Consider the following 13,854-nt stretch of genomic DNA (forward strand, 5'->3'; position numbering starts at 1 on the left):
GGTTTTGGAGGGGCTAAAGTCTATCTGACCTCCTCCAACTCTCATGCTAGTCCGAATTTCCTCCCTAAACCAGAAAACCAGTTTTTTTGGCTCCCGAAACTATGCAAACCGTTTACTTTACATCCTTTCGTGGTTTTGGCAGCGGTTTTAGCTGACGTGGACCATCCGACGTGGAACTTGTCCGCGTGGGATCCTACGTGGACAAGAGAGGCGCGCGTTAAATAATCGATTGAAGCAATACCCTAGCCCCCCCTCCCCGACGGAACACGCCGCCGCCGCCGCCCGCTCTCTGTCGGCCCTCCCTCCTCCTTCTTCTTCCCCCCACGATCTCAAACCCTAGCCTCTCGCTGCCCACTACAATGCGACGGTCCCTTTGCCGGAAGTGAAGGCGAGTACGAAGTTGCGGAGCTCGTTTCGCAGGTTAGTGATTTGGATCCCGAGAACTAGTTTATTGTCGTCCTTTTTGCCTTGGATCTGATGCATTGAAGTGTTGCTTTATGCCTAAATTACTTGATTCCAATTAGTTGAATAGATGGTGTTGATGTGTTAATTGTAGAAGCATTTGTGTGTTTTGGTAGAAATGGACATGCTGGAAATGCTTACAGTTAGATTCCATTTCAACGGGGAGTTTGTGAATGATGGCAAGATTTTACAATATGTTGGAGGAAGTGAGCAAATGTCATATATCGACCGAGACAAAGTGTCCCTGCCAGAAGTCATTGGTCACCTAAAAGACCATTGTGCAGTTGAAGAAGGCACATTGCTTCATTGGTTATTCCCTGGCCGAGAATTGAAGAGTGGTCTTCGTGCTTTGGTTGATGATAAGGTGTGCATTGAAATGGCAGGTGTCACATCTGAAGGAGAGGTTGCAGAGATATATGTTGAAAGTCCAACGTTTTTACAGGAGTCAGATAATGGAAGTGGTAGAACAAGTAATTATGAGGATGAGCTTGGGGATATGGATGTGGCAGATGAAGAAGATACAGAGGCCGAAGAACCAAGAAGGCAAATAGTGGTAAGGAAGTCATGCAGTAGGGAGGAGATTCAGAAACAACTTTTGGCACTTGAGGTGTTTTACACCAGCCCAAGCAAGAAAGGAAAGGAAAAAAAAGAGGATGTGAGAGGAAAGAAAAAGGCTGCATGTCCTGATTCTAGCACTGATAGTGATTACCTGCCTGGAGATACATGCTCATCAGAAGATGATGAAGAGGCTGCTGAGATATTGAAAAATTATAAAGAATTCAAGAAGAAACAAAAATCTGGGCAGAGGGCTACATTGGATGATGTGGTACTGGAAGGGGCAGCACATGCTTTTCCAGTTGGCTTTGAAGGATATGATGAAGGAAATGAAACCCCATATGCAGGTAGCAGTGATGATGAAGACTCTTTAGAAGAGATTGGACCTAATGGAGAGCTATGTAGGAAGGAAGATGGCTGCATTAGATACAAGAAGAATGGGAAGCCACAGTTTCAGTTAGGTATGAAGTTTAGAAGTAAGAAACAATTCAAAAAGGCAATTATTAGATATGGACTAGCTGAGAGAAAGGTAATAAATTTTATTAAGGATGACCCTAAGAGGGTTAGGGCAAAGTGTGACTGGAGGCATTGTCCATGGGTGTGTCTTTTGTCCAACAATTCTAGGAGTGAGAGCTGGCAGATTGTGACATTTGAAGACTATCACACTTGCCCCCCTAGAAGAGATAATAGGCTTGTGACAGGGAGAAGGATAGCAGAAAAATATGAGAAGTTCATTATTACTAATCCAAGTTGGAACTTTGTAAGTATGAAGGAGACTGTACAAGAAGAAATGTTTGCTAATGTTAGCATCTCAAAACTTAAGAGAGCTAAGGCTTTGGTCATGAAGAAGGCACTGGACTCTATGAAAGGTCAGTACAACAGGTTGTATGACTACCAAGCCGAGCTCCTTAGGAGTAACCCAGGTAGTACAGTAATAGTGGTTAAGGATCCAGAGTTTGAAGAGCCCATCTTTCAAAGGATGTACATATGCCTAGATGCATTGAAGAAAGGCTTCATTGCTGGATGCAGAAAGGTTGTAGGCTTAGATGGTTGTTTTTTCAAAGGAGCAATAACAGGAGAGCTGCTATGTGCTATAGGGAGAGATGCAAACAACCAAATGTACCCTATTGCATGGGCTGTGGTTGAAAGGGAGAACAATGATTCATGGGATTGGTTTTGTGACCTATTATTTAAAGACATACAAGTTGGTGATGGTTCTGGATGGGTGTTTATATCAGATCAACAAAAGGTATTTCATTGGCTTCTTCTGTTTACTGTTCTCATGAGTTAATTTATGAGCTTGTTGTGACACTATCTGTCTGATGGTGTAGGGCGTACTCAATGCTGTGCGGAGATGGGCTCCTATTGCTGAGCATAGAAACTGTGCTAGACACATCTATGCCAATTGGAAAAAGCACTTCAGTGTCAAGGAGTGGCAGAAATTGTTCTGGAGGTGTGCCAAGGCTCCATGTCTGCTGCTGTTTAACAAAGCTCGAGCAAGGTTGGCCAGAGATACAATAGATGGTGCTCAAGCTATAATGAATACACATCCAGAGCATTGGAGTAGGGCTTGGTTCAGGTTAGGATCAATGTGTGACTCTGTTGATAATAATTTATGTGAGGCATTCAACAAGTGGATAGTTGAAGCCAGACTGTTTCCTATCATTACAATGTTAGAAATTATAAGAAGAAAGGTGATGGTTAGGATTCATGAACAAAAGAAAAAGGCAGAGAGGTGGATGACAAAGATATGTCCTGCGATACTGAAGAAATGTAATACATATATCACATTGTCAGGAAGGTGTCATGCAATTTGCAATGGTGAATCCAAGTTTGAAGTGATCTATTATGACAATAGGTTCACAGTTGATCTGGATAGGAAGCAATGCTCATGTAGGTATTGGCAGTTATCTGGCCTACCCTGTCACCATGCTATTTCCTGCATTTTTTTCAAGACCAGCAGTTTAGAAGATTATATTGCAAGTTGTTACTCTACTGAGGCTTTCAACAGGACATATGACTATTGTCTCAATCCATTAGAAGGAATGAATGGATGGCCAGCATCTGATAGGCTCCCCCTTAAGGCTCCTGGTTATGTTAGGATGCCAGGAAGGCCAAAGAAGGAGAGGAGAAGGGATTCTACAGAAGGTCCAAAGGGCACAAAAATGTCTAAGATGGGCACGGTCATTAGGTGTTCAAAATGCAAGCAGACTGGTCACAACCGATCAACATGTAAGAAGAGATCTGCTGCACCCTCTCAAAGTCGTACTGATCAAGTTCTTGCCCAAGGCAGTGCATCTCACTCAGAAGCTGGTGCTGAAGCAGCTGCCTCTCACTCAGTTGGTGCTGCTCAAGCACCTGCAACTCAGTTAGGGATCCCAGGTGGTGTTAGTCCACAAGCCATTGTACCTATGCCAAGCACACAGGGAAGCTACACATCTACAAGTACAACAAGGATCCCACCAAAAGCAGGAACTAAGAAAAGAAAGGCTCCATCAGATCCATCTACAAGTGCTAAGGTGAATCCATCTCTATTCAACTAATTAGTATATTCATCTGCTTTTCATAACTAACAAACTGTAACTATGTTCATAGGCCATCAAAACAAGAGCTAGTGCTACAGTGGCTACTGGACCTGGTGGATCAGCTACAATTAATCTGGTGGCCAATGTTCCAAGACCTCAAGCAAGTTCAAGTGCCACCATAAATATCTCCACAGGGACAGCTTCTGCCAGGGTCTCTGCAAGTGCACCAAAAAGCCAAGCCAAGCCTAGGAAGCCTAAGGCACCACCAGTTCTTTTCCTCCCTCCATGGGATTCTGCCAAGCTTTGAATGTGTGTTCATGTAATATTGTTGTGGAACCTTTATATCAGTGTCAGATGTAGTATGGAACACTTTCTATCAGCAACTATCAACCTTAGATGTAATATTGAACATGTTGTCTTCCAATGTTGGCTTCGAATTGATCCTGTGATGATCATAATCTCTGAAATGTGTCTATGATTACTGATAGCATATTGTCAAGATCCATATTGGTTCCTGAATATGACTTGATTACTTCATTCCACCTAACAGATTATGAAAAACAACTTAGAAAACTAACAGATTCCATTACAACGATACAGTAGACCAGATAGCAACTAATAGATTCCATTACAACCATTAAAACTAACAGATTCCATTAGAATCCTACACTGCTAATTACATTCATCATCCTACTTCATGAAAAAAACAATGCAATTAGAAGCCCCACACACACAACTGAAAGAAAAAATCTCTCCCTCTCAAACCTCTTCATCCTAATCACCACGGCTTCTGCGTTTGCTTGCATCTCTGCCACCCTAATCTTTAGTGCTTCACCTTTCTTCTTCTCTTGCTCCAGCTTCATACCACCATCGCCAAGAGCGTCCTTCAAATTCTTGTTCTCACGCTTCAAATTCCACACAGCATCACGCAAATCCACTAGAAGCCCGCGCACAAAGACATCGCATGGGGCTTCATACCACCCAAAGAACTGACAACCCCCTTCCTGTGATTCGGCCACGAATCGATTCAATCCAAGAACAAAGAATAAGGAACAAGGTAGTGGGGAATTCTAGGTATTCGAGATGCTCAACTTTACTTACCCCTCGGCGAGAACAACTCATGTACCGACGCCCGGGGTTATCATCTGACCACGAGATCCATAGCCCCGCCTTCCTTCCACATTGGCACATCACATCTGGCCAGTACTCAAATGGCCCATTCCTGTAAGGTATCGGCGACTTCCGCTGCCCCGGCTCACCCCACCATGCGGAACGTGTCACGCTAGAGCTTGAGGACGACATCAATAGCGGCAGCGAGAGGCTAGGGTTTGAGATCGTGGGGGGGGGGGGGGGGAGAAGGAGGAGGGAGGGCCGACAGAGAGCGGGCGGCGGCGGCGGCGTGTTCTGTCGGGGAGGGGGGCGTGTTCTGTCGGGGAGGGGCGCCTCTCTTGTCCACGTAGGATCCCACGCGGACAAGTTCCACGTCGGATGGTCCACGTCAGCTAAAACCGCTGCCAAAACCACGAAAGGATGTAAAGTAAACGGTTTGCATAGTTTCGGGAGCCAAAAAAACTGGTTTTCTGGTTTAGGGAGGAAATTCGGACTAGCATGAGAGTTGGAGGAGGTCAGATAGACTTTAGCCTTTTGGAGGTGTGCCGGTTTCGTTTGACGTGTGTGTTGGGCTCGGCCGGTCTCGTGATACTACAGAATGTCACACACTCGCGTTGTTTTTCTTCTGAACGTGGTGGCGGCGTGGAGCCCTGCGATGGGTTTTTTAAAACTCTGTCTGTAGAGATTATTATAAAACTGTGATTGATCGGGTGATTAGTTAATAATTACGCCGGACATTAGATCCCAAGCCGCTGTCGTCGCCGCATGTCATGTGCAATCCCGGGGTGTGCAGGTTTTTTTTAAAAAAAATGTTCAGGTTCAGCATGTGTGCTACTAGTGTATCAGTGCTACGAGGTTGGCATCAGCTGCGAGTTTACATCAAAAGAAGCCATGCGCTTAGCCACAAGTGACATGCATTGTGTTGCCCTCGGCCATATGGAAATGGAATAGGCAATGCGGCTGCTCTGTCGACGATCATAAGTGGCATGCTGTGAACTGGCCAGATTTTGGATTGGGGCGCGTTTAGTTCTCAAAAATTTTCACCTCGAATTTTGTGATTTTCTCTTTGGACACATGCATGGAGCACTAAATGTAATTAAATAACAAAACTAATTACACAGTTTAGATGTACACGACGAGACGAATCTTTTGAGCCTAATTAGTGCATGATTAGCCATAAATTCTACAGTAACCCACATGTGCTAATGATGCGGTCAAAGGCCTCAAAAAATTTGTCTCGCGGTTTCCAAGTGAGTTCTGAAATTAGTTTTTTAATTAGTGTCCGAAAAACCCTTCTAACATCTGGTCAAACTGTTGACGTGACACCCAAAATTTTTTTGTTTGGGAACTAAACGCCCCTTTGAATTGAGCAGAAAATAGTAGTATGGCATCAAGATCTTAGATCCTGGCATACAATAAATCCAGGACCCCATCCATCATGGGTAACCGGTGACAGTGCCGATGCTCTTCATGTACCTGTAGTACGAGCGGGTACATCCTTGAAATCCTGCCGGCTGACTTTAACCATCGTGGACCGAGAGATCTCGCGGGGGAAAAAAAACTCCAGGCTCCCGCCGCCCCGTGCACGCGACGGGGAAAAAGCGCGTGGCTGGCTGGCTCCCCGTGCGCCGGCGAGCCGGGGGATACTGATCAAATGCCAATGTTTAGTTTCCAAAATTTTTTAAGATTTTCCATCACATCGAATCTTCGAACATCGAATCTTCGAACACATGTAAAAAAATAATTAATTACACAGTTTAACTGTAAACAAAGAGATGAATTTTTTAAACTTAATTAGTTTATGATTAAATATTAATTACCAAATAACAACGAAAGTACCATCTCGAATCCAAAAATTTTCACGAAGGGCCTGGGATGGCTAGCCACGAGCCCGCCACTTCAGCGTGGCTGGAAAGGTGCGCCGCCGGCAGAATCAGCGGCGGCGGCGGCATCCGAAGCCGGGTGGGTCGGTCGCATTTGGTGATTGTGCCTGAACCGCGCGGGTCGCGGTAACACGAGCCAGCCCGACGACGCCGCGGCGTGCCCTTGTCCCACGCCCACGGGCCACGGGCGGCCGGGGCCGAACCTTCCCCCACCGCCGGTGGTGGGCACCCAGCTGAAACGGCCAGCCTGCCCACCTCCTGCCCCCACATCCACCCCGATCGTGAACTGAGACGACCCACTCCCCTGCGAGATTTTCTTCAAAAGAGAAAACTCTTTCGAGACACCGCAACGCCCATTTTCCGGCCATGGGCTCGCCGCGCACTCGCGAGTCGCCGGCTCACCGCCACTGCCGTCTCTAATGGATTCGGTTGGCTGCTTTGATTTGACGTCGTGCGTTTCTGTAAAAGGGGGGTCGGTGACCGTGAGTGGGTCAGTGATGCTTCCATAAATATAAAGCTAAGCCATGGTGTCGCTGTCCCCCCGACTCCCGTTACCGCCTCCATAAACTAAGCTCGCGAGTGATCACCGCCGCGTGGTGCCATGAGCGAGTACACGAGCATTTGGTTGCGCCAAGCGGCTGTTTAGCTCGTCCATCGCTATAGGAATTGTACACAAGATCAAGGCCGGAATTTTTTTCTATAATCTAAAAAAAGGAATTGTACCCAGCAGGGTGAGGTAGTTCGTTCCTGATCAGAACTGATTTGGCACTGACCAGTGACCGCCGTCTAGCCGCGCTTCATGAGGATCAGGGATCCACAGGAAACCTCTTCAAGAATAAAAATTTCTAGTTGGGAAACAACTCGTCTTCTTTCCTTTTTTTTGAAGAACTTGTTGGGAATTCTTGTAGTTGGATTGGAATGCGTCCAATCTCCGCCATTATTATCTGAACTCTCGGTCTGTAAGGCCTCTCCCTTTCTTTTTCCATGCCACATCGGAATGGAAGAGCGTGACATGCAAGGATGCAACGGATGGTGGTGTGCTGCGTAGGCCATGGCCGATGCTGGACCATTCGTGTCGGTCGCAAGAGTTGTCACTTGCCAGCTCTCCACCCATATAGTGTTCGATCCGCTCGCTGGTAGAGGCGTAGAGCCGGCCATAACTCTGCATACTGCTTCCCTGGCTGGCTGCACAGTCGCTGCCACCGACGATGCACATCTCTCGTCCCACATTTGGTGCCTAGCCTGTTCCTCCTCCGTGGTAAGCTCAACGCAATCAATGGCAACTGCTCTTCTTTTTCAAAAAAAATAGGCAATCAATGGTGCCCAAATCAAATGTCCATTTCCTCCTCGAGGAGTACGCATGCCACGTGTACAAAATGCGTTGCCCATGAAGTGGAGAATGTACAATAGTACAAGGGCATGCAATGCATGCTACTGCCGGTACAGATCTCCACACTCCGCCGCATCTGATCGGGACGCGGTTTGGGGGGTGGGGGGGGGGGGGGGGCGGCACGAGTGGTCACGGATCTGAAAAGGAGGGGCGGGGACGAGCACCGGACGGGACCCGTCGGCGAGACAAAACAGAACAGCTAGGATTTGGACATGGTCGTCGATGTCAAACTGCAGGTTGGTATATGGCCACTTCATCTATCCGTGTGGGATGCGGCCAAGATCGCACCACCAGCCCAATGATTCCACTAGCACCCGCCCGCGTGCAACCTAGTCGCTGGTCTTTTTTTTTAATCAAAGAAAGAATTGTATTATATCAAAGTTGAGTACATCATCAAGATACACGCAACACTCTCAAAGTACTCACGCACTGAGCAGCTCCAAATCTCAATTTCAAACCTGTGTAAAAAAAATCAAATAGAAAGTCACACAGTCATACACTCAGCAAACAGGCCGAGAACAAGCGCCCAAAGAACGGCGACCAACATCCCTGTAGGCTGGAACGAGCATAATCTTCTTCTTCCTTCTTGCGTTTTTCTTCTTCTTCTTTCCGCCACCGATGAAGAACAGACACTGATCCTGGTAGAAATTTAGGCAATTTCGGGCACAATTTAATTCCAAAATTAAATATATAAACTAGCAATATTTCTATGACTTTAAGGAGTAAAATAAAACATGTGAACATGTTTATACTTATCACACAGATAAGCATAAACAATATAAATAACCAAAGTTTCAGGGAGTACCCTGAAGCGGGGCCGTTGCCGGAGGCATTGGCTGCGCTATTACCAACTGGAGTAGACATCTACTCGGTTGGCCTCAGTCGAAGTAGTCGAACTAAATCGGTGCAGGAAGAAGTTCTCAGTGCAGTCCCGCGAACAGTCACCAAGATGTAGTCGACGTAGTCGTTCGGCCACCAGAATGTAGTCGACGTAGTCGTTCGGCTCGTCCACCAGGAAGTAGTCGTTCAATCGGGCAAAGCCTTTGTATTTTTGAGCAGTCACGCTAAAGCGTTACCCAAAAACCTGATTACCCGCCTATCCCGTGCAGGATCTCATTTAGGTGATGCGGTTATGGCCATTAATTACAGATTTAATCGCACGATTAATCGCACGATTAATCGCACGATTAATTGCTGTCAACGGCAAAATAGCCATCGCACCGCACCGGCACCTGCACGTCACGTCCGGCCGCGCACGCGCACGCGCACGCGCACCGCACCGCCCGTCCGGCCGGCCGGCCGCGCCGCGCCGCGCCTCGTCTCGGCCACGGCCCGGCCCGGCCCGGCCCGGCCCGGCCCGGCCCGGCCCGGCGAGGCGAGCGAGCGCACGCGCGTGTGGTTCACCATCCTCCTCTTACCGGCTTCACAAGTGGTGTACACGAAGTCCACCTTTTAAGTCGGTTGAGATCCTCCTCAATTCCCGGTACGGAATTAAGCATTGATTCCCTAGCATTAATAGTGGGCTTTAAATTCTTTTAATGCTTTAGAAATAATGGGTCAAGCCCATTACTCCAACAATCCCCACCAAGAAATTCAAGCCACACTAGAAATACCCTTATTCCCTCATTGATATACCAGTATTCGACAGAGACGGTTAAGTTGAACTTCCATCTAGGACAAAGGCTACACTTATTCACAACTGTGCAATGGACTATGCCTTGAATTGCCAGTTTTGTGCAAACAAATTTGACCAGAGCCCTACACTGGTACTAGGCTGCAAAAGCATCCCCGCGGTTTGGAGCTTATAAGTCATACTCCAGGCCCTTCATGAGTTTCTAGAGAATACCCAATTCTCATAGACCATGACCAGTGGTCAAACTCATATAGGTGTGTTCCTTTCAAATGTTCTGTAGGACAACATCTTTGTTTCAAGAAAACAACTCATTTGTTTAAAAGAAACCACCTGGCACACATTAAGGTATAGACCAACCTGCCATACAGATTAGAAGAGAAATGCACCTTATACACGGAATGAGCCCTTTTCACAAAGGTTCTCTTCTCACAGTCAGACTTTAGTTTGTTTCACCATCCTAATTCACGGGATCTCCGATCACATAGGACATGTTTCCACTATAGAATGACTCACGTGGGTCTCAAGCCCAATTCCATAGATGCATTGTCTATCACATTTCGTGAAAGACCCTTTGTAAACTGATCTGCCAGATTTTTAGCCGTCTGAACATAGTCCAGGGCTATAACTCCGGAGTTTCTCAATTTTCTGACAGATTTCAACCGCCTTTTCACATGTCTAGATGACTTCATGTTATCATTTGAACTATTCACCTTGACAATTACCGTTTGATTGTCACAGTTCATTAGGATTGCCGGTAACGGTTTTTCAACTATCGGCAAGTCCATAAGGAGCTCACGAAGCCACTCAGCCTCAACAGTGGCGGTATCTAATGCTGTGAGTTCTGTTTCCATAGTTGACCTCGTTAAGATGGTCTGCTTGCAAGACTTCCAGGAAACAGCTCCACCACCAAGTGTAAACACATATCCACTTATGGCCTTTATCTCATCAGCATCAGAAATCCAATTTGAATCACTATACCCTTCTAGTACCCTTGGGTACCCGGTGTAGTGAATTCCATAGTTCATTGTCCCCTTCAGATAGCGCATTACTCTTTCAAGAGCCTTCCAATGATCATCTCCCGGGTTTGAAACAAACCGGCTCAGTTTGCTTACAGCAAACGAGATGTCAGGTCTTGTAGCGCTCGCTAAATACATTAATGAACCAATGATCTGAGAATATCTCAGCTGATCTCGCATTATCCTTTTGTTCTTTCTAAGAATTAAACTGGCATCATATGGTGTTGAGACAGGTTTATAGTCGCTATAACCAAAGCGACTTAACACCTTCTCCACATAGTGAGACTGTGTAAGAATCACCCCACCATTGATCTCTTTTACCAGTTTTATATTAAGGATAACATCAGCTTCTCCCAGATCCTTCATCTCAAAATTTTGAGATAAAAACTCTTTGACTTCCTTAATCACATTAAGGCTAGTGCCAAAGATCAGTATGTCATCCACATACAAGCACAAAATCACTCCTTCAGCCCCACCATAGTGATAGTACACACATCTGTCAGCTTCGTTCACAACAAAGCCGGCAGAGGTCAAAGTTCTATCAAACTTTTCATGCCACTGCTTAGGCGCTTGCTTGAGACCATATAAAGATTTTAACAACTTACAAACCATTCCTTCTTGACCCTTTGATACAAACCCATCCGGCTGATCCATATAGATCTCCTCTTCTAACTCTCCATTGAGGAAAGCCGTCTTAACGTCCATCTGATGAACGAGAAGACCATAAGAGGCTGCCAGGGAAAGTAACACTCGAATTGTGGTCAATCGAGCAACTGGTGAATAAGTGTCAAAGAAATCTTCTCCTTCTTTTTGGGTATAACCCTTGGCCACAAGCCTAGCCTTATACTTTTCAATAGTACCATCTGGCCTAAGCTTTTTCTTGAACACCCACTTGCATCCAACCGGTTTACATCCATAAGGACATTCAACGACCTCCCAGGTTCCATTAGACATAATAGAATCCATCTCACTCCTTACTGCTTCCTTCCAATAGTCAGCATCAGGAGATGAATATGCCTCTTCAATGGTTCTGGGTGTATCATCTATGAGATATACAATGAAATCATCACCAAAAGACTTTACAGTCCTTTGTCTCTTGCTTTTTCTCGGAGCATCATTGTTATCCTCCTCAGGATTTTCTACAAGTGTATGTTCATTGTGTTCTATCGGCTCAGCAGAGCCATCATCCTCGATGAACTCTTGCCTAGATGAACTTGTTTCATCTCTCATGGGAAAAATGTTTTCAAAAAATGTAGCATCTCTGGACTCCATTATAGTACCAACATGCATGTCAGGTACTCCAGATTTCACTATTAAAAATCTATATCCAACGCTGTGAATAGCATAACCTAGAAAGATACAATCCACAGTTTTAGGTCCAAGCTTACGTTTCTTGGTTATTGGCACACTCACTTTTGCCAAACAACCCCATGTACGTAAGTATGACAGTGTTGGCCTTTTCTTCTCTCATTCCTCGAATGGAGTTATCTCTTTATTCTTTGTAGGAACACGGTTTAGGACATGACATGCAGTCAATATAGTCTCACCCCACCATTCCTTGGAAAGTCCCGCTGTATCTAACATGGCGTTAACCAAATCCGTTAGAGTGCGGTTCTTTCTTTCGGCAACCCCATTTGACTGAGGTGAATAGGGAGGCGTCCTTTCATTAATAATACCATGTTCCTCGCAGAATAAAGTAAATAAATTTGAGAAATACTCGCCACCACGATCTGACCTAACTCTTTTGATCTTTCTCTCAAGTTGGTTTTCAAGTAGTGTAAAGCTTCATCTTTTGACTTCAACAAATAGATGTAACAAAATCTAGTACTATCATCAATCAAAGTCATGAAATATTTTTTACCACCTTTTGTCAACACTCCATTCATTTCGCACAAATCGGAATGAATTAATTCTAAGGGTGCCAAGCTCCTTGCCTCCGCGGTCTTATGAGGCTTACGAGTTTGTTTTGATTCAACACATACATGACACTTAGAATTTTTGACAAAAGTGAACTTTGGAATTAAACTCAAATTAGCTAAGCGCATCATACAACCAAAATTAACGTGACAAAGCCTCGAATGCCAAACATTTGTTTCATCAACGTTAATAACATTGTATGCAATTTTATTACAAACATCTGACAAAGAAAGATGGAACAAGCCTCCGCTTTCATAACTTTTTCCAACAAAAGTACCAAACTTAGACAAGATATATTTATTGGACTCAAAGACTAATTTGAAACCATCTCTACACAGTAGAGAGCCGCTGACTAAATTCTTCTTGATGGTGGGGACATTTCTTCAGCTGCACGGTCTTCCCCGAAGTAAACTTCAGATTTACCGTACCAACACCAAGAACACGCGCATGTGATCCGTTCCCCATCAGCAAGGAGGAAGTCCCGCCGGTCTGGTAAGAAGAGAACAAAGAAGCATCAGCACAAACATGAATATTAGCACCAGTGTCAACCCACCACTCGGGTGAACCAAACACTGAAAGAATAGTAGGTAATAAATTACCGTACCCCGAAGTTCCTCCTAGCTCGCTAATAACCATGTTGGCGGAGCCGTTGCCTTTGCGGTTCGGACACTTTGCAGCAAAGTGATCCGTACTAGCGCACACATAGCAAGCTCCCGTCTTCTTCTTCTTCTTAAAAGTGGTTGTCTTCTTAGTCTTTGGTTGGTTCTGCGGTGGCTTGTTCTTGTTCTTGTGGGAGTTGTTCTTTTGAACAAGATTGGCACTTGAAGCACCAACAACTCCTTTCCCACGTATGTCCTTTGCTCTCGCCTTCTCCTCAACATCAAGAGTCCCTATGAGTCCATCTATTGTGAACTCCTGTCTCTTGTGTTTTAGAGAAGTAACAAAGTCCCTCCAAGAAGGTGGCAGCTTAGAGATTATACCTCCGGCCACAAACTTATTGGGTAACACACATGGAGACTCTTTGCTACAATTTTTGAGATCTTTTGCCAGAGTATGTATTTCATGAGCCTGTTCCACTACAGAACGGTCTTCGACCATCCTGTACTCAAGGAACTGCTCCATGATATACAACTCACTCCCGGCGTCAGATACTTCATATTGAGCCTCAAGAGCATCCCACAATGCCTTGCCAGTTGGCAGCCGGATATAAGAATCCACCAGGTTATCACCGAGAACACTAATGATCAAGCCTCGAAAGAGAATATCAGCCTCATCGAACGCACTCCCTTCCTCTGGAGAGAATTGTTCAGGCTTACCCTCTTTCACATGGATCACTCTCGATAGTGTTAACCACAGTATAAAC

General features: G+C 45.5%; 1 protein-coding gene across 1 annotated transcript; it reads left to right on the forward strand.

Moving 5' to 3' along the window:
• The first annotated feature begins 24 nt into the window (after positions 1-24).
• LOC120653746 lies at positions 25-3,849 on the forward strand. The gene is made up of 5 exons (XM_039931424.1): positions 25-420; positions 579-2,266; positions 2,349-2,596; positions 3,029-3,536; positions 3,613-3,849. Exons 2-5 carry the CDS (start codon positions 581-583, stop codon positions 3,847-3,849), a joined length of 2,679 nt encoding a protein of 892 aa, XP_039787358.1. The 5' UTR covers positions 25-420; positions 579-580.
• The last annotated feature ends 10,005 nt before the right edge of the window (positions 3,850-13,854 follow it).

The sequence above is a fragment of the Panicum virgatum genome, chromosome 1N, assembly GCF_016808335.1.
Source record: "Panicum virgatum strain AP13 chromosome 1N, P.virgatum_v5, whole genome shotgun sequence".
NCBI classification, from domain to species: Eukaryota; Viridiplantae; Streptophyta; class Magnoliopsida; order Poales; family Poaceae; genus Panicum; species Panicum virgatum.